The sequence below is a fragment of the Saxophila tyrrhenica genome (genome assembly GCF_035928015.1).
Source record: "Saxophila tyrrhenica strain CCFEE 5935 chromosome Unknown scaffold_1, whole genome shotgun sequence".
In the NCBI taxonomy this organism is placed as follows: domain Eukaryota; kingdom Fungi; phylum Ascomycota; class Dothideomycetes; order Mycosphaerellales; family Extremaceae; genus Saxophila; species Saxophila tyrrhenica.
The window spans coordinates 1719876-1745971 of record NW_027041733.1 but is presented as its reverse complement, the minus strand read 5'-3'; the positions used below and the strand labels follow the sequence as shown (position 1 = coordinate 1745971).

Here is a 26096-nt window from a genome sequence, read left to right as displayed (position 1 = left end):
GGTCAGAGAAGCATCGGTTTGGACACTGAAGACACCATGCCTGATCATCACATACCCGGAGGCACCGCCTTCCAGCCTGTTCTCCGAGGTCAGGGGGAAGTGAGGACGATTCTACTGCGTTTTTCGACGTTGGCGAAGAGGCAGTGTATGTACCCGCTCGAGCAATCAAACCAGCACTGGTACCTTAGTCCACCTCCAACGTGCCTTCTCAACCTCCTCGACCTCGAGAACGCTCGAGCCCGCCGCTCTGGCCATCCATCACGCCATCACGCCATCACGATAATGTCGCCTTCGCCACCTCTCACCAAATGCGGGCAATGATCCTGGGGCATATCGCATGTCGCGATCTTGAGCGAATTGCAGTGTGCAACGGAGAAAAGCAAATTAGACGACCATAAAATACACCCCTCCCTCTTTGCGTCTAAGGTAGCTTACTTCTGTAATGCTGTACACATACTCTACATGCCAAAACGAATGAAGCTTTTTCAACGCCTTTCTTTCCGTATAACCAAACCCACTCACCCCAGCGCAGTTCGAAAATGCCCAAGAACGAACGATCACTCCGCTTTCCGCTAACGATGCGACTCGTACTCTCTAACTCTCCCAGCCTCTCTATGGCCGTCACCGTCCGTCCCCACTCCCACCCTGGGTTTGCGATTCCTTCCTGCAGCCACCACGTCAGCACACCTCACAAAACCACAATGCAGGTAAAAGAATCTACTTACTCCAACTCCTCCTCCCCAGGCAAGAAAATCTCATGCCCACTCCCATTCCGCACCCAAAAACTCGCCACGCACCCGATAGCCGAGATACTGCCCGTAATCCACCACGCCATGCCGATGATGCCGCGCTTCGTCCACATCCCGAACCAATACCCCGTCAGCATCGGCCCGAGCGTGCGGAAAGTCGCGGACGTGGCTTGGCCGATGCCGTGGATCGTGGCGAGCACGCTGGGGTGGGGCGAGGAGTTGTTGATCAAGATGATTGTGGCCGGGAGGGCGAAGGTGCGGGCGGCGACTTGCAGGAAGAGGACGAGGGAGATGCCGCCCCAGATTGCCCAGCCGGAGGCGGGTTCGGGTGGGGCGGAAGCGGAGGGGAGGAGCGCGATGTATGGTGCGAGGTAGTAAGCGAGTGGGAAGAAGAACAGGGAGATGCGGAAGGCGCGCATGAGGCCGAATTTCGCGTTGGCCCAGGGGTAGAGGAGGAATTGCAGGGCGATGCCGATGAAGCCGACGATGGCCATGGCGAAGCCGATGGTGGGGGGAGGGAAGGCGAGGCCGGCGGCGAACTTGAAGATGCTGCGGGGGTGCATAGGGAGGTCGCGGGGGTTGAGGCCGAGCTCTGCTGGTGGTGGTGGGATGGCGGCGCCTGGGGGTGAAGCATCTTGCATGGGTGCTGCCGGTGCGCCGGGGCCGACGGGTTCGATGGGAGCGGTGAACTGCCGGTGGAAGGAGAGGAAGAGGATCCAGAGGTTGTTGAAGGCGCCCATGTGGAAGTCAAAGATGGCGACGGTCACGAGCACCCAGATGACATTCGAAGTCCATATCCGGCGGAAGGGCAGGCGCTGGACGGGTCTCTCTTCGATGACTTCGCCACGGCTGTTCATCTGGCCCATCTCGAACGAAGCCCGCTCGTTGTTGGTGAGGAGGCCTTGTCGCTGCTCGCGGATCATCTGGTAGCCGCGAGATCGCAGGCTCGTCACTTGTCCGTACATGTTCCGCACGAGCGTGACCGGGTCGAATTTCGACAGCTCGAGCGGCCGCTTGCCCTTGAGCGTCTCTTCCAGCGTGAAATGCACCAGGACCGCCTCTGCCCAAAGAAATATAGTGCTGATGCAATTCGCCATGGCGTAAGGATATCGCTCCATCCACGCGACTCCAGTTTCGCCTCCAAAAGTGCTTCCTGGCCCAAAAAGATGGGCGAGATGAACGATAGGATCCGACAGTAGCCCCGCCAAAATCGGCCCAAAGACGTTGGCCACATTGAACGCCGCAGGTAGCAGTAAAAATGCTCTCGGATGCCAGGGTTTAGGCGTGACCTCTGCCACCATTGTCCTCGCCGATCCCACCGTGCCATTGATCGCTCCACTCAACGACCGCCAGAACATAGCCTGCCCGTACGTCCTGCTGAAGCCGACCCCAATGCATCCAAACCCCGTCCCGATCAACCCAATCTGCAGCACCAGCTTCCTGCCCACCATCGGCTGGTCCGCAGCTCGTCCCCATAATATGCTCGTGATGATCTGTGCCGCCGTGAAAGACCCCAGCAGCATTCCCGATTGATGTGCGAGTACATCATCGGGTAGTGAGGGATCGAAGCTCTTCAATTGGTAGTACATGAACGTCTGCAGCGCCGCCATCTGGAAGAAATCGACGAATCGCGAGGCCGCCAGCACGCCCAGCTGGAGCTTGTTCGGCATGTTCATCCATGTCGGCGGCGGGGGAGGGTATGTGGCCACTGAATTGCCCTGCCGTGTACTGGCATCCGGATTGGGCGTCGAGGCACCCGACGGTAGCGAGAGCGTGGGTGACAAAGGTGTCCTCAGATGTCCATCCTGATTGTTCAGCGGTTTGTGCGCCCCGCCATTCTCGATGGCGGCGGGGGACCAGTTGGCCTCGTCGGAGTCGTAGGGGTCCGGGTCCTGGGTCATGAAGGGAGTGGACTGCTGGTGGAAGGGGCGGCGTTCGGCGAGCGAGGTGCGCGAGGACATGGACGAGGGATCATGTTGCATGTGGGCGTCGACCGAGTTGTGTCGTTGGCGGAGGTGCTTGGACGAGGCGCGCTGGTGGGCCATGCCAGATGTGCCAGCTATCGTCCTACTAAAAGAAACCCTCCTCCTCGCCGACGGGACTAGTGTATGATCTCTCCTCCTCCACGGCCCCAGCCCAAATTCCCTCCGTCTGCCAAGCTCGGTAGGGGTGGAGTGAGATCGACTGTCTTTTGCTTTCCACCCTTCTTGCGCCGTACGGGAGTCAACGAATAGGTCAGCGACGGTGTATCTGAAATTTATCGTGGTCAAGCAATGCAAATGCCCTCCGTCCACCTGGCCACAACCGTCCCACCCCCTCGTGGAAAGCCTAAATCCAACAAATATGCCAAGCATTTGCTTGATCGGTCCAAAAGGGCACCCGCAGCTGGAAGTGCGCCACCGGCCTGACCCTGTGCTTGCTCGTGCAATCAGCGAGCAGCATTCACAGGCGTTTCAGCAGTGCCATCTCCGTTCCACCTTCGCCTGGTGGGGAGGACCTGCAGCAAATCCTGCCGCTGCAGGGAGATGGCCCGATCATATTACCGGTGCTGGTGTGGTGGTTATCTTAATCAGTTAATTGACAGTCCATATTCTAACTCGTTTTTACGACATGCACTGTGTGGCCTTACAGGCTGACAGTTATGGCGAGCTGGAGGCAATCAAGCTCATACATCTTCAACTAGGTATAATACTGTACAGACCCAACGCTCAGAACGCTCCAGGACAACCAACAACTCCAATCAAGATGCATATCCCATCAAGGCTCATACGTCTGCACCCTCCTATACCCCCTACCGCGTACGAAATTGAAGCAGAACGAGGCAAAAAACCCCGTCACCACTCCAATCAGCAGCACGACAATATTCGAGCTGCCGATGCCTCCTTTCGGGTTGCCGTCGAGCATAGGTCCAGGAGCGGAGAAATGGTATTCGTTCCTGTTGCCACCGCTCGGGAGTACGTCTGGTGTCGATGGCTCGATCGAAGCATTCCCACCATCCTCCTCGCCATCCGGTCTGTCCGCCTCATGCCCACCCCCGTCAAACCCATGATAATACCCCGTAGTATCAAACCCCCTCCCCGTACTCAACGTCTCCTGCCCAACCTCATTCGGCATCTCATACGGCGTAAAGTCCTCGTCCTCCAGCTTAATGGGCTCCGCCTGCCTACACCCTTCATCCCCACAGAACGGCCGCAACTTCTCGCTTGGCACAAACGTGCGCGAAATCACGCTGTCCTCCAACACCTTCCCGCTTTTATCCAGTGCCTGCGCGTAAGCCCACTGGCTGAAACTGCGACTATGGTGCACAGTTTCGAACCCGCGCTTCTCCTCGCTCGCGACGAAGTTCCAGGGTCCAGTCGCGGAGTCGGCGGTGAAGAAGTTCCAGCTCGCGACTTCGGTTGCGCCGTTCCATGAAGCCCAGAAGGCCATTTTCTGGTCGTTGGTAGCGGCACCTTCTTTGCTGTAAGTCCACAAAGCGGGTTTGGTCAGGGGCTGCGCAGTCCAGTTGTACTTGTTCGAGCGGTAGCTGGGCACGCCGGACGGGTCTTTGGCCAGCCGAGCGTACATGGCTGGTGTGCCGTCCCAAGTATGTTCGGAGTAGCGCGCGTGGTCGCCCCAGCCGATGTGCACATTACCACCCGGGAGTAGTTGCATGGAGCCTTGGGATGCGGAGCGTAGACCGCCGCCTACGATGTCTGGAGCACCCCATTTGCGGGTCATGGTCGCTTTCTTCGTGACGTGGTCGATTTCGATGATGAAGCCGTGGGAGAGGTCGGTGGTTTCGTTGTAACCATTGAAGCCGTTGTTGAACATGGAGATGACGGTCTTCTCTGCTGTCTCCGAGAGCCAGCGCGCGTGGTGTTGGTAGGCGAAGTTGAAGTTTGTCGTCTCAAAATCCGACTTCACGCCTCCCAATGTCCAGATGATCGAGCCGTCCTTGCCAGAGAGCTTGTAGATGGCACTACAATGCCGTGCCGATATCAAATAGTCACCCTCCTTATTCTTGTCAATCGAGTTCAAGTGGAAGTAATCCCACGGATGCCACTCCTGCCACCCATTCCCACTCGTATCCGTCGAATGCGGCGTCGTCCACGCATCCCCCGGGTCCACATGATCCAACGACCGCCATTCAAACAGCAACTTATTCGTATCAATCTCAATCTCCTGAAACACGCCCTCCACGATCCAGCCCATCCCGTCTTTCACGTTGAACCGCGGGTTCGTCGTCAAATCGTACTGTCGCGGCTGGTACACCGTCATCAACACGCTCTTCCCATCCGCGTACGGCGCCATCTTGAACTCGTGCATGTCGCTAGTCGCTCCCGCGCCGTGCGCTTCGATCGTCCGTACAGTTCTGTAGTGCTTGTCCATAATCACGCCATGTCCGCGCGAGAACCCTTGATGCTGCTCCCCGGTGAAGAAGCACAGATGGTCTTCCCCATGGTACTGGCAGACGCGCGGGGTGTGGGCAACTCTAGGCCCGCTCCAGCCGGCGCCAGACCATACGAGTTCGCCCTGGTTGTCGTAGATGTAAGGGCCCGGGTCGAGGTTGCGGTAGGGGGCGATGAAGATGTAGCCGGGTTCGACGAGGTCGGGTTGGAGGAGGAGGATGTCGATCATGGGGGCGTGGAGGTCGGGTCGCTGAGGAGGATCTTGGTCAGCAGAGGCGTATGCGCTGGAGGGGGGAGTGTCGACGTACTGATTTGAAGATATGGGTAGGACTGGTCTCGTTGTTGACTTCTCCTCGTGCTTCTCTTAGTAGCAGGAACAGGCCTATGCATATCAGACTCCACCATCGCCCCAGGCTACCGCGCTGCTGTGTTATAAGTGCCATTGTAGCAATGCGCTCCTCAGCGGGAGCAAGAAGTGCTATCGCGGTAGCATAGATGCGCTGGTAGACGGCTTACGTTGACCGTTTGAAGTCGAGTCGAGTCCGGAAGTTGAACGTCAAGGGATGCAAGTACTTGCGCGCCACATGTCTCGACCCTAGAACATACATGTGTTGGATGGAGTAAGACTCCCGGCCCTACCCTAATCTCCTGTATCGATCAAGCACCCCACGATCAGGAGCCACGTTAATTGCCACGCTAGATATTCGCCCACCCGCCGCACGACTCAAGAAGCATCCCCCAAGCTTTCAACGGTTCGTCTCTGCTGGAGAATGGCCCAGACGCTCTTGTTCTGCAGGTCGGTGGAGAGGAGAATGGGCTGGACGTGATCAGACGGGGAGAGCATCATTTTGGTTGTACTGCATCCGCCATGTGCGAATATGCACGCAGTCTACTGCTGTGCGACACGAGATGTGCACGAGCGTGTCCTTCCCCTGTAGAATGAGCGACACTGTTATCGCGAAGGGAAATGAGCTAACACAATTGATACAACAAGATTTCGCTTTACATCCTATACTGTACTCAAAGGTCTGCCTCTTGCCGATGGCTACCCTAGATCCCCACCTGCACCTGGTGCAGAATGACAAGCATGTAATGCCTCTCCAATTCTGATCCCCAGTGAACGCCTGCCCGATACAACACGCCAAACACGCAAAAGCAAACCCCATCACCCTCTTCTAGAACAACGAGCTACGGCTGCTCCCACCAAAGAACCTCCGAATAGTGAACGTAGCACCCAACACCGCGGCCGCGAAGGAACCACCGTAGATGGAGTAGCGGAAGATGCAGTTCATCATCTGCATGCGGTTGCGCTTGGTGCAGCGCTCGACGAAGCCGTCGGTATCGTTGGTGCGCGGGAACTTCTGGCCCTCTGGCACGGGGACCTCGAGGAAGTCGCACAGTGGCTGCCAGCCCTCACCCATCTTGTACTCGAGCAAGTTTTCCTTGGGCACGACGGAGCGGATCATGTCGTAGTATTCCTTGTAGATGCGCTTGCCGTTCTTCTCGAAGTCGCCTTCCCAGAACTCGGTCCAGAATTCTACAACTATTGTTAGCACTGTGCATGAAATGTCCAGAGAGTTATCTAGCTTACTAGTAATCATAGGCTTGTACATCCCAGCCGCCCAATCGCCCATCTTCGCCGCCATCGCGAGCTCCGGCTCCGTCGCGCGCCAGTGCACCGTCTTCATCGTACTCGCGTGCCAGCTGTCGATATCACGCGTAGTAACCAGCACCTTCGCATCCGGGTACGCCTCAATCAGCTCCTTCGCGAAAGCCACGCAAGGCCAGTCGCAGATCGCCTGGCAGTGCCCGAACAGCTGATCCCACTGCTCGCGGCCGAATGTACCGACGCCATCGTATTTGGCCGCGAGAGCGTCAGACCACATCAGGCAGTCGGGCGGGTTCTCGACGGACGCGGACATCATGTGGTAGCAGTCCTTGAAGCCCAGCTCGGTGAGGGCGGTGCGCAGGGAGGCGGTGCCGGTGCGGCCGAGGCCGAGGGCGAGGACTTTCATGGGGACGGTGCGGCGGCATTCTCGGCGGTTAATGTCGGTTTCGTAGTTGGTGAAGATGTCCGTGGACGGCTTGGGGGTGAAGGGTTGGAAGGCCATTGTGAGATGCGGTTAGGAGGGGCGGGAGAGGGTCTCGTGGGTGTTAGTTTAGAGGATTATGGTCTCGATGGAGAATCAACGAATGGCAGTGACAGACAGTCGCAAAGGGCTCGAAGGGAAGCAAGAGCGAGAGGTGTTGACAGAGGTGGAGGTGGAGAAGATGCAGGAGCGGGCTCAGGTGCAGCGATAAATCATGAACTCTGACCCTTTTTGTTGACTTCGCTCCGCGCTCCTGAGATCGGCGGGCGGGCTCCCACCATTGTTGTCGCTAAAAGTAAGCACCCCTGCAACAGCGCCACCTCCCTTTTAGCAACAAAGGCCACATCAGCTGCAGGACTCGTCGCGATGGTAACATTATGACTTTGGCGGCACCGCCGTCTTCCACATGTAAGCAGTCCAGAAAACCGCACGGAAGGGCGTCATTCGACTGCACCAAAGCAACACGGTCGGACGACGGTGAACGTCCAACAACACCCTAATCAATCTGCAACGATACCGGACTGCCCCTTATCATGCTGTCGCCGATCGGACGCCGTACCTTAATGTGCGCGTAATCAGCCTTCATTGACATGAAAGGCATCGGCATATCCACGAGAAAGAGACACTCCCATCTTGTGATTGTCACGGCTATGTCGAACCACTCTTCGTCCAAAGTGTATGCACCCAACGAATAGCAATGCAGGTGTTGTTCTGCCTCCATACGGAGTTAGCCTGTCAACAGTCCGGATACTGTGTGGCAGGTGAAGTGTTGCATGTAGCTACAGCGATTGCTCACTCATTCATCTGGCAATGCACGGAGCAGAAACGAGAGATAAGTAACCAGTATTTCTCACATCGAACGGCACAAGCCTCTCATGCGTTCGCTATGTCGCTCAACACTCCGCCCAATCTACCACAGTCGTCGTGTCGCTCTGAAGCAGCAGCAGCTTCACCACCAAATACCTCCAGCTACCAGTCAGAATCATCCTCAGGAAAATCAAGACTCAAATATTCCAGCCCCATGTCCTCATGAGCAGGGCCGCAGTGGCTACCACAGACCCGCCGCCCCATGATTAAGCTACATCCGTATCTATGGATGATCTCGAGATCGGTGCCTACGCTACCACGCCGCTGGATTCCATGAAGACCAACACCGTCTCCGAAGTCATCGATGTCCCAATTCTCGATGTTGTCGAGCCAACTAACTTCGTCTCGACGCTCGCTGTCTTCCCCAGCGTGGCAAGACTGGTGGTCCACGAAGTCGAACAAGGCATCTCGGTGGAGGCCGGTTCCTCGCCAATGGAGTGCTGTTTGAGTGCCATCGTCATACTGGCCTCGGGCGTGCGCTCCGGCGTTGTCATGGAGATCTCGTGCCTCGTGTAGGGGAATTCCGTGAGGTCCATTCACATGCTGATTCGCGGGAAATAGCTCAGAATGATTCACGCATCCGACCATCTGAGGATGGTCAAAAATGTCGTCCCAATATTTCGCACAACCGGAGCCGCCATTTTCGTACGGAGCAGTATCAGGTGAACCGTACTGAACGCTTTCCGAGCCGTCGAAGTCGTACCAATCATATGCTGAATCTCCAGTCGAAGTGTTGCCAAAGTCGGAAGCGTCGGGACATAGCTGCACAGGCTGGACGGGTCTCTGGCTATCAACCTGCCATGGTTGTGGAGCTACCTGGTGATGATAGCAGCCGGAGGAGCCGCGGTACGTGTCGTTGCGAATGTCCGAGGATGAATGGGAAGAGAGGAAGATGCTGTCAAATATGTCCTCGACGGCGCCGTGCATCGGGTGTCTTTGGTAGTATTCTTCGCCAGGTTCTCGGAGCTGTGTGTAGCTCGTCTGGTCGTCATGGTCGAAAACGAAGTCATAGTCGTAATCCATGGTGGCCGCCTGGTGGTGATTGTCGAAGATGAACTCGAGGTTGTTCTCCATCTTGGTTTGGAGATCTTTGGAAGATGATGGTATGGAAAGTATTGGTACTTACTCCTTGGAGGGACTCGGGCGCCTCTTTATCGGCAACGGCTGTGTTCCACGGGTGAGTACACCAGGACGATGGGATGAGAAAACGCTGAACGGATCGACTGATGAATCATGGAGGGAAAACTATATTGACTCCAGCTGGTCTTCGTTCAATGCGGCTTGCGGAGAGCCAACAGATAAATTGTATGGCAGTGCTTGCCTTGTTGTACAGCGCTCGAGGAGGTTTGGCGTGAGTAGATACGGAGTCGCGTCATAATACCTCGTTGCTGAAGGCCATTAAATGTGTGCTCGAGCTTCGTGCGCTCTACGACCTGCTCTCCAAAACATAGGAAAGGAACGGCTGTCCAACCGCTGTTCGCTCTAGGTGCGCTGGTACGGCAGATTCATTCACATTTCATCGGCACTCGCTTGATCTTCAGGGCCACAGAGAAGGACATGTTGTTGGCCTATGTTGCCCTCGTCCACGCTATGCTGGAAGACAAGAAATACACCATCGGTTTAGGGCTACTATATTCGGCACTACACCGAGAGTGAAAGCAGTACTCGTCATTGGTGAGACTGTGAAGTCAAAAGAGAGGATCCAATCCAGGAATGGAGAGCCTGAGACATTATCACGTTCTCCTCGAGCGGAGTATGGTCACATGCTTCATGATCTGGCCAGATTGGCACCTCCCAGCACATTCAATCTGTACTTAGGTCTGTCAGAACCTCACGCTGATTTCTGAGGGCTGTGACTGGGCATACTCCCGTTGATATTGTAGATTCGAGAGGAACAATGTATGTGATGTGTTGCCGGTGACTGTGGTCACTTGGCGTGATGGTGGTCTGTCGAACCCTATTGTACCTAGATTAGATGTTGATTGTCTCCGATATCACATCACATATACTTCGTGCGAAGTGACGGCGGTATGGTATTGTAGGGTGGTGTTGGACAATCAGGTGAAGTTCTGAAAATGCTCGGCAAACCTCCCGAAACGGTCAACAATGGCGGCGATCTTCAAGCCGAGTATATGTTTCGAGCTTCACCCCCAAACTTTCTGTCCTTCAACAACAACCTCTTCACAAGGTATTTCACCCCCTTTCCTGCGCTTTGAACATTGCTGACCCCAGTACAGCAACCGCCACCACCATGGCACCCAAGAAGAGCACCACGAGAGCGGCGGCGCCAACTCGCCGCAGCGCGCGACTCGCTTCGCGCGAGACATCCGTCGAGGCTTCGGCCTCAGAGCCAGAGCAGGCTGCCGGTTTGTTGCCCCCCTCTCTCCTTGCCCCCGTTGTAAAAGGGCCCTTACAAGTGTTTCATTCAGGGTCTGCACCAGTCAGCGCCAATGGCGTCTCTGCCTCGCTGGCGAGGTGGTGCGTCAGCGGCTTCATCTCCACCATTCTTCGCAATGGGGAGACGTACAAGGTGCGCGTGCTGACGCGAGAGCAAGTCGACGACGTCGCCGAGCAGCTGTTCGAGCAGCTCGAGCAGGCCAGAGACGAGGCCAAGGAGGCCAACGACAAGCTGAGGAGGGCGCGCCCGAGCATCCGCCGGGACTTTGGCCTGGCGCAGATCTCTGCGAACTACCAGGCAAAGCAGCGCCTCCTCAGCGAGTCGACAGAGGTAAGCGCCACTGCAGCCAATGCTATTGCTTCATCGCGCTGACAACATCTATGAGAAGCAGCCCGCCGAGCCCGCCGAGCCCTCCGCCCCCTCCGTCCCCTCCGTCCCCGCCGCCCCCTCTCCCCTCTCCGCGGCACCAACCACCGCCACCCCACCACAGCCGGTGAGGGTGGCAACACCACCATCGCTGCTCTCGAGAGCGTTCGGCTGGTTCTCACGCAAGAGACCAGCAGAAGAGGAGGCAGAAGAGCCGGAGCGCGAGGCGGCGCGCGAGCCAAAGCGGCCGCGCATCGAAGCGCCTCGCCCCTCTTCTCCGGCCCTGTCACAGCCGGTTGAAGAGGTGGTCGATAGCAGCAGTGGCACCAGCCCCGAGCGGGCCACCGAGAACAGCGGCGGCGACAACAACGTCGCCAACAGCACCACCACCACCGCCGGCAGCAGCCGCGGCAAGAAGCGCGTGCGGGTCGAAGAGCCTGAGGCAGCAACACCCCGCGCTACGTTCCCACCTTCACCACGCGACTGGACCGGACCCTCAGCAAAGAATCCGCGTCAACCCACCTCTCTCTCTACCATCAATGAATACAGTGAGCCGACACACACCACAATTCTCGAAGACAGCACGCCATCCAGGCCGAGCCGTTCAGCACCCTCCCGTGGCCTCCAGGCACCACAGAATACGCCTGCAATCAAACCCCGCCGCTCAGTCGCGTCGCCCTCACCCTCGTCCTCGACCTTCTCCAACCTCTCCACGATGCCGCAGTCCACACCATTCTTGATGCGTCGCTCCGCTGCGAACAGGCTAGCCAAAAGAGCAGCCGCGAACAGCACACCTAAGCCTTTTGCCTGGGCTAGAGACACACCACGGCCAAGAGAGCCAAACGCAGATGCGCGTCTCGAGAAGATTCAGCGTATCAGAGCGCTTGAGAAGCAGCTTCAAGAGCTCAAGTCAGACGACGATGTCAAAGACATTGAAGCTCACTCCATCCACCGGCGCAAGCGAGTCAAGATTGATGATCTTGCCGTCATTCCTCACAACCGCCCTGGCGACTCCAGCGGGACCTTCCGCGTCCCAGACTACGACTCCGACGAAGAGATCGAAGTCGACTCAGATTGCATGGACCTCAGCGGTAACAGCAACATCTTCGACGACGCCGAGAAGGCGCAGCAGTCCACACAAGCACAGCAGGTCACAGAGCCCAGCACCACATCTCGCCAATCGACCCGACCAGCCGCACTTCAGGTCACAGAGCCGGCTCAGTCGTCAACTACACCAGGCAGAGCTCAAGTCACGGGGCAGTCTTCATCATCGACCACACCAGGCACAGCTCAAGTCACAGGGCAGCCTCAACAACAGGCCACAGCGCCTCAAGCGTCTATGCCACAAGCGCAAGCGCCATCCTTCTCATTCCCGAGTGTCGACGCGTCACAGTCGCACCAGGCTACGCAACCACAAGCATCAATGCCGCAAGAGCAGATGCCAACCTACAACTTCCCACAAGCCCGCCCGTCACACCAGCATCAACAGCAGGCCACAGAGCCAGAGACGTCATCGCAACAACAGCAGACGCCATCATTCTCCTTCCCACAAGCCGGCCAGTCAAAACAGCTCCACGATCAGGCCACAGAGCCTCAAGCAGCATCGCCACACGCGCAGATGCCAATCCTCAACTTCCCCGTCGTCGCATGGAAGCCAGCAGACTACGAAGAGCCGAGCGAAGAGTACAAGGCTGCCGCGGGCAGAGATTTTACCGAAGGGTTCAACAAGTGGCTGGCTGCACATGCGTAGAATACCGACAGCACATGACCGCTTCGTTCATCCTCACGACATCTCCCGCATCGAAGGCACATTGTCATGATTCAACGGGTGCAATGGCACCAAAGGCGCATTGTCATGAAAGTTCAGCAACGACATCCACGGAAAATGTCGCTCACAACATGGAGAGCAATACGAGAGCGGCGACTCTCCTGAAGCATCCAAAGACCTTCAGCATGGTTATTTTGCAGCGCGTGCGATGGCGCTACTTCAGCGAGCGATTCGAGAGCGGCGACTCTCTTGCATTGGAAGGTCAACAGCATTGGTTTTTTTTTGCAGAGCGCGTGCAATGGCGCCAAACGAAGGAGACTCTCCGAAGCGGCGAGTACTACAAGAGCGGCCTCTCTTCCTGGGCATTGGGTTTTTTTGCAGCGTGAGCGATGGCGCGAAATGAGCGATACGAGAGCGGCGTCTCTCCAGCATTGAAAGGGTATGGGCATGTTTATACTGATGAGCGACGATTATGCTCTTTGTGCAGCGAAGCGATGATACCCAGATGTCTATACCAAAGCTGACTGAATGCAAAACTCATGGACTGTTTACATACTCGTCTCACTGTGCCACCTCGTAGTTCCCGCCTTCAAAATTCGACCCTTTCTCACCAATCTCCTTCGCCATCGGCTTGCCGTACACCGCTCTCTCCAACGCATCGGCCAGGTGCAGCGCGTCCTTGTCGAAATAGGGGAGATATGCGCTGCCTACCATACCAAGGTATCCTTCTGTCCGGTCTACCCAGTAATACAAATTGCCTAACCCAGACCAGCTCAAACTGCCCTTCTTCCGCCCATTGGGCAGGTCTTCGTGGTTGATCATACCCCCCAGACTCCAGCCCTTAGGGATCCCCGGCATGAACGTGCCCTCACAGCTAACTTGCGGGATGGTAGACGGGATCTCGCCCACGCCTTCGTTGGAGCAGCCAACTTTCGGCAGCATGTCCGTGAAAATGTAGTCCTTCACCGTCTCCGGCTTCAAGATCCGGACTTTGGACGTCGGATGCGTGCCGTTGTTCAACAGCACGAGCAGGATCTGCGCATAGTCCTCGGCGGTACTATACAGGAAGTGTCCGCCGCCCACGACCTCTGGGTCTTCCTTCGGACGCGTAGGCGTCGGGGTGAGTTTGCCTTCGGCATCTTTCGCGTGGACGGGAAAGAGGTTCTTGGTCTGCTCCTCGTTGAGGCTGATGCCTGTGTTCTCGAGACCGAGTGGCCGGATGATATGCTTGTCCACGTACTGATCCAAGCGCATCCCGGAAACCTTCTCGAGACACAGGCCGAGGAAGTCGAAGCTAACGCCGTATTGGTACTTCGTTCCAGGCTCGAAGGCCAAAGGCGTCATGAAGCTCTCCAACGTTCCTTCTGTCATATACGTCATCACGGGTTGGGCCTGTTGGACCCGGTAGCGGAGGAGATCGCCGCTGAAGAAATCATACCCAGTGCCGGACGTATGCGTGAATAGATGGAGGAGTAAGATCTCGTTTTCCGGTTCCACAAGCTCGGGCGTGCCGTCTTCGTTCCAGCCCTTGAGCAGTTTGAGCTTTGCGATCGGTGGGAAGTACTTCGATGCCGGATCCATGAGGTCCGCTTTGCCTTGCTCGATGAGCTGGAGCATGGCGACGGCAGTGACGAGTTTGGTGCATGAGAAAATCAACGTCAGCGTCGAGGGTGTAACTTTAGGTGAGCTTTCGTCGCCGACGGTCGTGTTGCCATAGCCTTTGCTGAAAAGCACGTTGCCATTTCTGTCGAGCGCGACGGCAGCGGCGCCTGGGACCGCTTTGGCATCGATGCGGTCCTGGAAGATGGGGTCGAGTTGGGCTTCCATCGTTGTTGTTATTTGCGAAGTCCTGCTTGGTCGTTCTCGAAGGCAAAACGCTACAATGCTGTATACCTTACCTTCTCATTAAGCTTGGGCGTTCGTGCTGGAGCTTATGACGGCAGAACATAGCGAGTACCAGCACACTTGTTGACTATTCAGCTTGACATGCTGACAGCTTGTACCAACTCGCAGCCGCATGAGAGGAGGGGGCATGGCGGTCTAGCTCGTTAGCGTCGCAGCCGCAGAGGTTCCTTGCCTGCTTGGAGGAGGGGCTTGAGCACTTGTGCTATTGCAAGAATTATTTTACGCCAATCGAATTGATACGAGATTCTTGTTGGGAAATGACGAGAAGACCATGCACGTAAGACGGCAGCTAGAAGGCGATCATGTGGAATCTAACAGGGTCTCGCGCCAATAGAAGAAGGCGATCAATTGTAAAAGTGCTTGATACATCATCTGTCTTTGGCAGCTGCGAGTCAGCATGCTCATACCGACAAGTATGCATGACGAGACTGCACCGTTCCAGAGGAACCTGCCAAGATGTCGACAGTGACAGCGACCCACCAGGTCAGAGCGAGCTGTGTAAGGGACCTTCTCACAGACGACAACAGCCCACTTGCGAGGGCGATGTGGTCTTTGCGGCCGTCAACTCGTGTCGGAGAAGACTGCCAGCTATGGCCGGTTGGCCGCTTCACTGTCCATCGCTTTCCTGCATATAGGTTCGACATTCTGAAATAAGCAAATGCTCAGAAGTCTGGGGCGTAGAAGCTAAGAGGCTTGTGGTAGCCCACTAATGCTTGTAACCGCGGCCTGCAGCTTAGCTGGACTGCCGCGATGATGGTTCAGTCACCGTGATAATACCGCACACCTGCTGGCGAGCGTGGCGTGGGTCGTTTCGAGTAACACAGGCAGCCGGGCACGGGTAAAACGCCTGCTTCAATGGCCGCGTAAAAGTTCTGTGGGTCGTCCATACCAGGCTTTGCATTCGCGTTCCCTGTGAATGTGTGGCGTCAAACATAGTAAGCTTGTCGTATGCTTCGGTCCATCGGCTGACGGTAAGAGAGCCTCGCTGAACACGCACGGATGTGTCCAGGGGAGTACGGCCATTGACGGCCTTCGATTTCGTGGTTAGCGAAGTGCAGTCAGCGCGACCAGCCTCACTTCACCGGGGACTGCTTCGTCAGCGCACTGGAGGCCATCCAGGCACCTCCAAGGACAGCGAGCGATGCTGCACCAGCAATCTTCTTGAAGAAGCTGTCGCTTGCCTGGGCCATGTCGAAGGTAACCTTGGACTGATGGACTGTGTCTGTCTTGGCAGTCGTGGCAATGGTCGGGTCAACTCCAGCTCCAACATCCTCTTGCTCGCCCTCAACCCTCGCAGCAAGCTTTTGAAGCGCTTCCAAATCTTTCTTCCAGTCGAGCTGTGTGTTTTTCACCCCGTCTTCGATCTCGACGCCCTGGACGTTGCCGAAGAAGTCAAGCACCCGCTTGTTCCGCGCTGCCAGCTCGCCACCATCCAACAGGTCGTAGCGCACGCCAGCGTCTGAGTGGACACGCTCGAAGGTCTGGTAGTCGAACAGCTCACCTAACCGCACATCCGAAGCAGTGCTGTTCAAGTACGTCTCGAGAAATTCAAGGTAGAAGTAAGTCCAGCGATCGATGACTGCCACGCCGACATCTTGGTCGGCATGATGACTGTAACTGCTTTGGTCCTTTGCGCTGCTGCCTGTGGCTAGTACACCAGGGCTATAGAAGGCGTTGTACATGGTATTGGCCTGGCATGTATCGATCATAAAGAGCATCTCATGGTATCGTTTCTTCTCGTACATCTGCGCGAAAGCATCCGCGAGGTCGAAAGATGAGATCTCCTCGCTGTCCTGGAACTTCAGAAACTCGTTGCCACCGTGTCCGGTCATATAGATTAGGATGTTGGATTGTGGGCCAGTCATGAGTCGCTTGCTGTGTGGATGCGAGGAAGGCCACCGGTCTGTGAGCAGTCGGATAAAGTTCTCCACCGTGACCTCATTCCCTCTGTAGTCGACTTCTATACCGCCCATTCCTAGGTTCTCGAGAGCCCCCTTGTCATCGTACAGATCTAGTAACCGACTCTTGTCGTTGAACACGCTGCCTGTGAAGGTGTTCCGTGGATTGCAGGCCATGTCGTCCGGGAGCATGAGGATGATCTGGTTGTCCGGTATCCCCAGCCTCTTGACAGTACGGTACAGGGACAGGGTGTTCGCAAGATGTCGGTAGTTGAACCAGAAGCGAGATGTTGAGACGAGTACGGCCCAGTTGGACGTGTGGACGGCGGTGGCCAGTAAGGGGCCGGCGAGCAGCGCCAACAGCGCCGCCGGAAGGTTGAATACGCGCATTCTGACCTGGAACAGACCTAATGCCGGAGGTCGGTGTCCTTGAGTTGCTGTGTCGCCGTTCGAGCAGGTGGGACAGTGGTGTTGTTTAGATGTGAATGGATCGCAGAGGACTTACCAATCAGGAAGTCATGCGGGCCGAACTGCCTAATGCGCGAGTTCACGTTCACCTCACGCGGACGCTGATTTCACTTCACTCCAGGATGACAAGACTTCAGAATGTCAGGTGCCCATGTGCAGCCCGACTAAAGAATTGGAATACATATGGCGTCTTCTCCTGGCTAGCTATCCTAGTATCAAGGTCACAGGAGCGCCCTCGTACCGCCTCCACGAATGTGGACCGGCAAATGATGACCATTAAAGAGGAATCTGGTGGAACATGACTGGATACTGCAACGGCTTGAGATTTCCTCGGTGCCCTGGACATCCTATCAACAGATGTGCAATTACAACATACCCTCATTGCGGCGCTCGAGAAGGATCGAAAACGATGGAACCCTTAGATAGGCTTCTAAAGAGCAGTTAAGATGGTCTCAGAGGGTTCCAGACAAGGTAAGACCATACCACCTGTGAAACGTAAAGGAGTGCCCAAGTATAAAGTCCGATGGGCGAGCAGCAGACCAGAAAGAGTGATAATGAAGCACCGGTACCACTACCATCAACATGGCCGCCTCTTCGAAAAAGAATACCAGGCAGAACTTCGATAGCAACGGAGCGATCGGTAACAGTACGAGCACTGACTCAGAGCAACGACATCTCTTACTGCACGCCCAGACCCGAACGCAACAGCCGCAAGCCATGAGTTATGATGAGCTGTTACACCACGACGATGTCTGGAAGACTGAGGTCGAAGCCACGACCGCTCACCATACACCATCCACAACAACTCCGGACCCAAACCAAGCCCTCGTCCAGGCCGTGGCCCGCCAACTCGCCATACTACCGCGAGACCAATGGTACCTCACCCACGTGCCATCAGCCTTCTTGCGAGAGGCAAAGCGAGTAGCAGAAGGAGCGAACATTTTCATCCACTGGTACTGGTGGCCATGGCCTGCGGATGAGCAGCCGAAGGAAAAGCCGCTGGGTAGTAATGGCTGGCAGAGACGAGAGATCGATTTGCTTTGGGAGCTGATGGGAGAGTATGAGAAGTGGACGATGGCGAAGCGAGGGGAGGGAGTGGACTTGGATGTGGATGTTAGTGGGGATGAGGTGTTGGTGAAGTGGGATGATACGAGGTATTGTGATATTTGATGGTAGTTCTGGGCCTCTAAAGTGAGTGTCGTGGCCCGACATGCGAATCGGTACCCAGTGTGGAGCAGGGTGGTTGGTCTTCATTGCGAGAGAAGCTAAAACATATTGCCAGATATGTTCAGTACATTGAATGAAGCGAACCGGTCAATGCCCACTACGGAAACAGACCAAGCTCCACCGGCGCGTTCTTGATCTGATCCGCTTGTACCTCCTGCAAGAAAGTAGCTTCCTGCGAGAATTCGTCAAGATCCAGATCCAGATATCCGTTCTTAGCCCATTTCCGAGGCGACAAGAACAGAGTGCGTCCGTTGACCGCTGGATCGCTTAAAATGCGCAACAGACACTGTCCTCCGTCTTCCGGCGTTGCAAACTCGACCCCTGCGTCTTTGACTTGGTCGAACGCGGCCTGCGACAGGATTTTGGTCCTAACATACCAGGGCGAGATCATGTTGACACGGCTTCCGTAGAAATGGGCAGTTCGTCTCATGGCGTGCATCACTCCGCGCGCGCCCCATTTCGGGCTACAGTACTGGACGCTTCGAGGGACGTCAAGGAATGCCGCTCCTGAGCCGATGAGGATTAGGCACGTATCTTGCTGGGTCGGCGACGGGGTGGTGCCATTCTGCTTGATAAAGTAGTGCATTGACAGCTTGACCGTGTACATTACGCCATGGAGATTGACGTCGAGTGTGGTCAGGTCAGGTTTCGAGGGTTCTTCTCCTTCGCCTGGTGGATCGTCAAGGCCAGCCAGGGCCAATTGTATTCGCGAGGATCTTACCATCGAAGGAAAAGACGTCGTCTTGGACTGAAATCCCAGCATTCGCCACGACATAGTCAATCCTTCCCGAGCACGAGGACGCAGCCGCCTCCTTGAACAGGCGGAGTTGGTCTTTCCAGCTCCGAACATCACACTTGACGAAGTTGGTGCTTCGTGATTGTCAGAATTTTGATCTCACATTGGATGGTTGGATGCCAGGGGAGCCCCTACCTAGACAGTTCTGCTGCTAGGCTTTCACCATCGGCAGCATTCATGTCTCCGAAGCAGACATTGACGCTGCAGTCTAATCAGCGTTTGACCTGTCCGCAGGGCGTTGTTTCGACTGACCCGGCAGCGACCAACGCTCTGATGTACGCCTGTCCAAGACCATTCGCACCTGATGCCCTTCAGTGAGATCCCATTCAATACTGTCAACAATCTTGGATCTCTAAGCACACCTCCAGTTACAACGGCTGTCTTGCCAGACAGACCGCTTGTGTCGATCTTCGCATCGCAGTCGACGGGCTTCTGCCAGGATTGGAGAGACATCGCGGGCGAGATTGAAAACGTCTTAGAAGGAGAGGCTACGCAGATCGTTGAAAGGACTTGAAGAGGAGAAAAAACATACTTATAATGCCTCACATTCCTCGGTGACATAGTCCGCATGTCTGTCCGCAGGGTGCCCGCGTCTGTCCGCGTCCTGCCCGCGACGGGTCGCGGCGACTAAGGTTGCCGACGGATGCTTCGTGGTACCACTCAAACAAACTCCCTGGTATTACGTTAATCCGCGCCATCTTTACCCTACACTATCACGAAAGCTGTCGTGGAAGTTGCAGGGCGGTGGAAGGGACGGCGAAGTGAAGTCGTTCATCTCGTCCACATGGAGTATTTCGGCCCCGCGTAACTTCCTGATTGGTAACTCTGACCTCTCGTGCATTCTTCCTGAGTTATGCCGCTCCTATACAATGTGCATCCCGTCTGTTCAGAAAAGCTTTTGATGGTTTTGCTCTGAGAATCTTATCCTACAGCTCGTCCGCATCAACAACCTGTACCACCATCCCGCTCGCTGCACCACCGCCATTGCAAATCGCAGCGCAACCATACTCGCCCTTCTTCAGCTGGTGCAGCAAGGTCGTTATTATCCTTGATCCAGAGCTGCCCAAAGCGTGGCCGAGAGCGATAGCGCCACCGCGCGGATTGACGTTGTCGGTGCCTAGGCCTAGGATCTGTCCAAGGGGGGCATCGTTAGCATGACGTACCATTGAAGAGAGCGGAATGGAAATCACTGACCTTCGCATTTGCTTTTATAACAGCAGCAAATGCCTCATTGAACTCCCAGATCTTCACCTGATCCGCTGTGATACCAGCCCGTTCCAGCGCAATGGGAACAACCTTCGCTGGCGCCACCGGAAAGTCAATCGGATCAATCGCAGCATCCGCATAGCTGCATATCCGTGCGAGTATGCGCTTGCCCTGTCCATACTGCTTCGCCAGATCTCGGTTCACAACAACCACCGCCGACGCACCGTCGTTGAAAGACGAGCTGTTCGCCGCGGTGACCGTTCCCGATCCTGACCGATCAAAAGCCGGCTTCAGCGTCGGGACCTTCTCAAGCTTCAACCGATTATAGCCCTCATCCTCACTGACGACCGTATCACCCTTCTTCCCCTTCACCGTGACAGGGACAATCTCCTCCTCGAACAACTTCTGCTTCCACGACTCCTGCGCCCTCTTGTACGACAAAATGGCAAACTCGTCTTGCTCCTCGCGCGAGATCTCGTACTTCTTCGCCGTACTCTCCGCGCAGTTGCCCATGTGGATCTGGTTGTAGACGTCCCACAGCCCATCCTTGATCAAGCCGTCTTCCATCTTCATTTCTCCAAACGGCGGTTGTTGGCTCGCTCGTTTGAGGTAGTACGGCACTTGCGTCATGTTCTCCATGCCGCCCGCAACAAGTGCCTCTTCCTGCCCGAGCTCGATCTGCTGGGCAGCGACGGAGATCGCTTTCATGCCAGATGCGCAGACCTTGTTTATGGTCGTTGCTTCAACGGTGGGAGAGAGGCCCGCGAAGATGGCTGCTTGTCTCGCGGGTGCCTGGCCGACGGCAGCTTGGAGGACGTTGCCCATGTAGACGTGCGTGATCTTCTCGGGCGGGAGAGACGAGCGTGAAATGGCTTCTTTGATCGCAGTAGCTCCGAGCTGAGGTGCTGGTACGGACGAGAGAGCGCCATTGAAGATGCCGCAGGGCGTGCGGACGGCAGAGAGTATGTAGGCATCTTGCACCTCTTTTCTTCGCTGGGGAGTAGAGCTGAGATGGCGCTGAATGGAAGCGAGGCGTTGGTGGGGCTGGGATGACATGGCGGCGGCGATGGGGCGGCGGAGGAGGGTTGATGGGGGCATGGTGCTATGAAGGACAGTGGGAAAGGACAGCTACCTCGTCGATGGACAGAAAAGGAAGACAAACCTCCTACCTTCGAAACATTCCAAGACTTGATGTCGGAAGCTCTCGCGTGAGAAGCATCCGGTCGTGCTTGAACCGAGGCATGTGAAAGTGGTCATTGCTACGTCTCGTCCGCCGCGTCCCACGCTTCCGCCAACGTCACAGCTCGAGTTCGAATATGTTAACGATTCTGAAGAACTCGTTGTGAAGACACAAAGCAGCCAGGATGTCCGACCGATCAGCCTCGCCACTGCGCGACGAGCCCAAGCCGAAGAAACAAAAGACCAGCGGCTTCAAGTGGAAAGACAAGAAATCCAAGGACGAAGATGGCGCAGAATCGAAGGACAGTGGCAGGTTAGAGCGCGGGTACAGAGACCGATCACCTCGACGGGACAGAGACAGAGACAGAGATCAAAAGCGCGACCCATTCGCCGATAGCAAGAAGGACAGCTACCGCCCCCGCGACCGCTCACCACGAAAAGACGCAGACGATAGAAGAACAACCAAACCCTCCGCCACCACCTCAGACACCCCCAAAGACTCTACCACCGCCTCCGACAAACCCAAAGAAAAGAAGAAAAAGAAATCCACCCCCGCCTCCTCCGAGCCCATGATTATAGTCAACATCAACGACCGCCTGGGCACCAAAGCCGCCATCCCCTGCCTCGCCAGCGACAGCATCAAGGCCTTCAAAGCCATCGTCGCCGCACACATCGGCCGCCAACCGCATGAGATTATGCTGAAGCGGCAGGGGGAGAGGCCGTTCAAGGATCAGTTGACGCTGGAGGATTACGGGGTTAGTAGTGGGGTGCAGTTGGATTTGGAGCTGGATACTGGGGATTGAGAGGGCTGCTGGTGGGGAGGATGGAAGGTATCTGGGATTGAGAGGTGGTACGCCGGTAGACAGGCGCGCATATGGCTGTCGTTATGCAATGGGGAGGGGTTGCATGTGAGGGGGGGATGAGAGTCGGTTGACCCGTCGTGCTGGAGACACAGCACTGGAAGGAGAAGCTCTCAACGGTCATGCATTTTCTGATACCCAGTAACCGAACAAACCCATCTTCTTTGGACATCGGGCGCATTTTCTGATACCCAGTAATCGAACAATCGCATACTCTTCGGACATCGGAGAAGCTTGCAGGCCAGCCTACATCTCGTTCACAAGTACGGCGCCACCAGCTCAAGCACATCGAACCAGTCGCCTCTTATAGTCATCTCACGTCTCTTCTTCTTCCCGACCATGTTGAGCATCATGTTCGCTTCCGCACCGCTCATCGTCCCGGCCGCCTTCGCAAGCACCACAATCTCCATGACGAGGTGCCGCTCTGCTCTCTCGCGAACGGCGGTGACACCTGCGCGGATGAACTCGGCGTCGTACTGGTAAGCAGCCTCTTGGGCGCGGAGGCGGCGCAGACTGTCCTTGAGGAAGCGGATGCGCTGCACGCGTTTCGTACGAGCCACACTCTTGCGAGAGTTCGGCATGTACGTTGGCGGCTGAGCGCCCTTCGCTTGATCCATTATGAGATCCACGATGTCCACCCCACGCCCTACCTGACGCTCGTGATCGATAGTGGTGACCGCCTTCTTGCGCAGATGCTCGATGTCGACGCGGCGGAAGCCTTGACGGCAGAGGGCGGCCACGAAGTCGCTGAGCAGCACCTCGATCACGTCGACACCCGCGTCGTTGGCACGAGCCATTCGCGCGCGGGTGCCGAGGTGGCTGCGCATGTCCTCCGCCGCTGGCTCGGATGCGGAGGCGATCTGACGAGGAACAGGGCCGTTTTCGTAGTCTGGCGCCTTCGGGATCATCGCAAGGATGGCTGCAAACATTGTCAGCGGGGCCAAGATAGGACTGGTGCACGGTACTCGTATACTTACTGTGCTCTGGTAGATAGCGATGCGGCAGCCAGTCCGTCTGATAGTTGTACTCGTAGAATTTGAACGCATCGACAGGGTTGCCGTACAGAGCCAGCGTGACGAGCTTGCGCTGGTCGTGGGTCACGCGCTCTTGGTAGTAAACCCGGTACTGAAGCTGCTTGACTTCATGATCGATGTTTGCGAGAATGTCGCTGCGGTACTCCGTCCCCTCGAAGAATGCGATAAGCTCATCGTCATACTTGCTCACGAGAAGGGTCGAGCTGAAGTTCAGCGGGATGTCGCTCAGCTCCGGAAGCACCTGCGACACTACGTCAGCGACCGTATGAGCACGTAGAAATCTTGGCCACTCGAGACCTACCCCCTCGACATAGCGCGCAGGCCTCGTGTACTCCTTGATAAAGAAGCGATACGCGTCCAGAGGGCGGAAGGAGTTGATGTTCTGTGTCCACTCCTGACAGTACTTGGCGATCTCTGGGTGTGACTCGAGGAACTTGTCGATCTCGATGAGGAAGGCTGGCGAGATGTTGCGAGTGCGCAGGTACTCTAGCAGTTCGAAGTCGGCGCCACGCGCGAAGCTGCGAAAGAGTGGCTGTTGGGAGTGAAGTCAGTGATCGCGTTTTCCAAAGGGTGAGGACATTGGCACTGCACTCACGCCTCGGACGAAGCTTGGGTTGCCTGTCGCGAAGTATGGGTCTTCATGCTTGAATGGCGGCAGCGGCATGCCGGAGCCGAAGTCGAATGCCATGGCTGCTGTTGTGTATATGCGTCAGCGTCAATGCAACAGAAGCATGTAGTGTGTAGTGGCGGCAGATGGTTTGACTTTGGCGTGTTGTGTGAAACTTCAACTTGAAGTCGAAGTTGAAGCAAAGCAAAGCGGCGTCGGGCTCTTGTCGCGTTGGTAACACGAGGCTTGCGAATGAGGAAGGAGCGCTCCAGTAGCGTGAAATTTAACATTAGCTTGCTGCTCGTGAGGAAGGAGCGACCCCGGCCAACTCAGCACTGCGTACACTCACATCTCAAAGGACTTGCCGTCTCGATAGCAGCGTACCACCGATTGCAGGATCCTTGATACTCTTCAGCTCTCTCGCCGGGGAGAGTCCAATGATGCAAGCCATCGAAAGCGCTCCGGAATGCCTCAGTAGCACCGGTCTTCTCCCTCGTGGGATCGGTATGGCGAAACTCATCAGTGGCAACTGACGACGTACATGTCTTCTGTGTATGGTTAATGGTGGGAAACGGTCTCATTGAGCAGCTCTCACGCAGCAGTTTGATGGCAATGGTCGCATGAGTTTATGCGATACCTTGATCAGGAGAGGGCACGAAGGAGCCCAAAAGCACGGGAGTCGCCGCAACTTGGTATCATTTGTACAATCTCGCTCCGAACTCAGTCTATTAGAACACGCTGATATAGTTCCCAATCCGGTCTTTCTGGCTCTGAGCAATACATTCCGAGATCCACGTGATGTTCCGTATTTCCTGCAACACCACAGCCATTAGCATCATACCTTGCTTCAAAAAGCTGGAACAGACGAGACATACCTGCTCCTTCAGCTTCACCCAAGCATACGCCACCGCATGCGTGAACTGATAGGTAAACGCGATCTTCGAAATCTCCATCTCCTTCTGGTAGAACAGATCTTCCAGGCTCTTACCCTCGTCGCCACCAATTCCACCAGACTGGTTGCCCAGCCCACTCCCACCACCCATACCCGTCTGGTCCATCATCGTCCTGTAGTCATGCACACCATCCACCGCTATCCTCACACCCTCCGCATCATCCGCCCTCGAAAGCATCAACGTACCCTCCGGATGCAGTCGCCCAAAGTTAGGGTACAGCTTCTTCCGGTCCTGCTTGCTCAGCTCCGTGCCGAACGAGTTGAGCGTGATGTTGATGCTTCTCCGATCTGCCTCGAACTCCAGCACCTCGTTCATGACCTCCTGCGTCGGTGTACCTGCAATGCCCGGCTCTTCGTTGACGAACTTGTAAAAGTCCTCCAGGTAGTTCTTGTACAGCGTATTCCTGATGATCTCGATGTTCAGCTCGTCCAGATCTTGATGGCTCAAGCTGCCTTTGAAGTACGGCGCGAGTGGTGTTTCGATGAGGACTGAGTTGTACAGCTCTTCAATGTTCGTGGCAACGCAGAGGACGGGCATGGTCTCGAACCAGCCGAGGGGGTGGCACCGCTCGAGGAGTTCTCGTGTGTCGCGTTCGTGGAGGGTGCCGGTGATGAGGAGGGCGACGTTGTCGATCATGTAGGCGTAGGTCAGGTATTCCATGAACTTTGCGAGGCTGCCAGTTGCATTTGCCTGGAGGTAGCGGAACTCGGCGACGAGCTTGTCCATGGTCTTGTCTGCGAGGGCGGAAGTGGATGGGTTGGGCGGTCTACGCGGCGGTCAGCTTGGCTACCACTGGCCAACACTCCGGCAGGACGTACAAGCTCGCAAGGTAGTCGCCATATGAAGGTCCGAGTTGTAGTTTGACATCTATTACTGCTTTCAGCCCGTTGTCCTTGCGCCTTCTTGTGCTCGAACATACCATCGATCGTTTCGCATTGTGTCAGGTTGCCATAGTTCTGGCCGGTGAGCAGCTGGTTGCGGTAGCCTCGTACGATGCCTGTACATGGCGAGCAGCATTAGTATGAGCTGTTCGAATCCGTCATAATGCACGGCATCCCATACCTTCGACGTAGCCACCCTGTGATATACCTGTCAGCGCGCGGTGTCCATCAGCTGGTATTAGCGGGATCTCAACTCACGGTCACATTGTAGAACATGCCCTCCATGGTGGCGTATTTTGATGAGGATTAGAGAGAGGTAGAGGAATCAGAAGCATGAAGGTGTTGTAGGCATCTCGCATTCAAGAACGGGATGTCGTTGGCTTGGTTGCTTGAAGCGGCCCGTGCTCTCCACCAGCAACCACTCGCGCAAGTCTCAAGACAACTTTACTCCTT

The 26096-nt window shown here is 56.0% G+C and overlaps 13 protein-coding genes across 13 annotated transcripts; 3 read left to right on the top strand and 10 right to left on the bottom strand.

Moving 5' to 3' along the window:
• Positions 1-621: 621 nt before the first annotated feature.
• LTR77_000766 (uncharacterized protein) lies at positions 622-2794 on the bottom strand (the record flags this gene model as incomplete). Its single annotated transcript, XM_064798031.1, has 2 exons — positions 622-664; positions 726-2794. 2 exons carry the CDS (start codon positions 2792-2794, stop codon positions 622-624), a joined length of 2112 nt encoding a protein of 703 aa, XP_064664265.1.
• A 712-nt stretch (positions 2795-3506) lies between these two features.
• Positions 3507-5583, bottom strand: LTR77_000765 (uncharacterized protein; the record flags this gene model as incomplete). The annotated part of the gene is made up of 2 exons (XM_064798030.1): positions 3507-5390; positions 5449-5583. The coding sequence occupies 2 exons, from the start codon at positions 5581-5583 to the stop codon at positions 3507-3509; spliced, it is 2019 nt and encodes a 672-aa protein (XP_064664264.1).
• Positions 5584-6315: 732 nt separating this feature from the next.
• LTR77_000764 (uncharacterized protein) lies at positions 6316-7251 on the bottom strand (the record flags this gene model as incomplete). The annotated part of the gene is made up of 2 exons (XM_064798029.1): positions 6316-6677; positions 6732-7251. 2 exons carry the CDS (start codon positions 7249-7251, stop codon positions 6316-6318), a joined length of 882 nt encoding a protein of 293 aa, XP_064664263.1.
• Positions 7252-8199: 948 nt separating this feature from the next.
• LTR77_000763 (uncharacterized protein) lies at positions 8200-9171 on the bottom strand (the record flags this gene model as incomplete). The annotated part of the gene is made up of 1 exon (XM_064798028.1): positions 8200-9171. The coding sequence occupies one exon, from the start codon at positions 9169-9171 to the stop codon at positions 8200-8202; it is 972 nt and encodes a 323-aa protein (XP_064664262.1).
• Positions 9172-10172: 1001 nt separating this feature from the next.
• On the top strand, positions 10173-12611 carry LTR77_000762 (uncharacterized protein; the record flags this gene model as incomplete). The annotated part of the gene is made up of 3 exons (XM_064798027.1): positions 10173-10285; positions 10330-10825; positions 10881-12611. The coding sequence occupies 3 exons, from the start codon at positions 10173-10175 to the stop codon at positions 12609-12611; spliced, it is 2340 nt and encodes a 779-aa protein (XP_064664261.1).
• A 579-nt stretch (positions 12612-13190) lies between these two features.
• LTR77_000761 (uncharacterized protein) lies at positions 13191-14456 on the bottom strand (the record flags this gene model as incomplete). Its single annotated transcript, XM_064798026.1, has 1 exon — positions 13191-14456. The coding sequence occupies one exon, from the start codon at positions 14454-14456 to the stop codon at positions 13191-13193; it is 1266 nt and encodes a 421-aa protein (XP_064664260.1).
• A 1151-nt stretch (positions 14457-15607) lies between these two features.
• On the bottom strand, positions 15608-16822 carry GPI8 (glycosylphosphatidylinositol anchor biosynthesis; the record flags this gene model as incomplete). The annotated part of the gene is made up of 1 exon (XM_064798025.1): positions 15608-16822. One exon carries the CDS (start codon positions 16820-16822, stop codon positions 15608-15610), a length of 1215 nt encoding a protein of 404 aa, XP_064664259.1.
• Positions 16823-17482: 660 nt separating this feature from the next.
• Positions 17483-18070, top strand: LTR77_000759 (uncharacterized protein; the record flags this gene model as incomplete). Its single annotated transcript, XM_064798024.1, has 1 exon — positions 17483-18070. The coding sequence occupies one exon, from the start codon at positions 17483-17485 to the stop codon at positions 18068-18070; it is 588 nt and encodes a 195-aa protein (XP_064664258.1).
• Positions 18071-18224: 154 nt separating this feature from the next.
• On the bottom strand, positions 18225-19376 carry LTR77_000758 (uncharacterized protein; the record flags this gene model as incomplete). The annotated part of the gene is made up of 5 exons (XM_064798023.1): positions 18225-18796; positions 18849-18997; positions 19059-19124; positions 19176-19224; positions 19286-19376. 5 exons carry the CDS (start codon positions 19374-19376, stop codon positions 18225-18227), a joined length of 927 nt encoding a protein of 308 aa, XP_064664257.1.
• A 473-nt stretch (positions 19377-19849) lies between these two features.
• Positions 19850-21185, bottom strand: LTR77_000757 (uncharacterized protein; the record flags this gene model as incomplete). Its single annotated transcript, XM_064798022.1, has 2 exons — positions 19850-20046; positions 20087-21185. The coding sequence occupies 2 exons, from the start codon at positions 21183-21185 to the stop codon at positions 19850-19852; spliced, it is 1296 nt and encodes a 431-aa protein (XP_064664256.1).
• A 308-nt stretch (positions 21186-21493) lies between these two features.
• On the top strand, positions 21494-22111 carry LTR77_000756 (uncharacterized protein; the record flags this gene model as incomplete). Its single annotated transcript, XM_064798021.1, has 1 exon — positions 21494-22111. The coding sequence occupies one exon, from the start codon at positions 21494-21496 to the stop codon at positions 22109-22111; it is 618 nt and encodes a 205-aa protein (XP_064664255.1).
• A 314-nt stretch (positions 22112-22425) lies between these two features.
• On the bottom strand, positions 22426-23890 carry LTR77_000755 (uncharacterized protein; the record flags this gene model as incomplete). The annotated part of the gene is made up of 4 exons (XM_064798020.1): positions 22426-23087; positions 23146-23443; positions 23504-23734; positions 23798-23890. The coding sequence occupies 4 exons, from the start codon at positions 23888-23890 to the stop codon at positions 22426-22428; spliced, it is 1284 nt and encodes a 427-aa protein (XP_064664254.1).
• Positions 23891-24537: 647 nt separating this feature from the next.
• Positions 24538-25928, bottom strand: VMA6 (H(+)-transporting V0 sector ATPase subunit d; the record flags this gene model as incomplete). The annotated part of the gene is made up of 6 exons (XM_064798019.1): positions 24538-24621; positions 24685-25528; positions 25581-25629; positions 25682-25759; positions 25825-25840; positions 25902-25928. 6 exons carry the CDS (start codon positions 25926-25928, stop codon positions 24538-24540), a joined length of 1098 nt encoding a protein of 365 aa, XP_064664253.1.
• Positions 25929-26096: the final 168 nt, after the last annotated feature.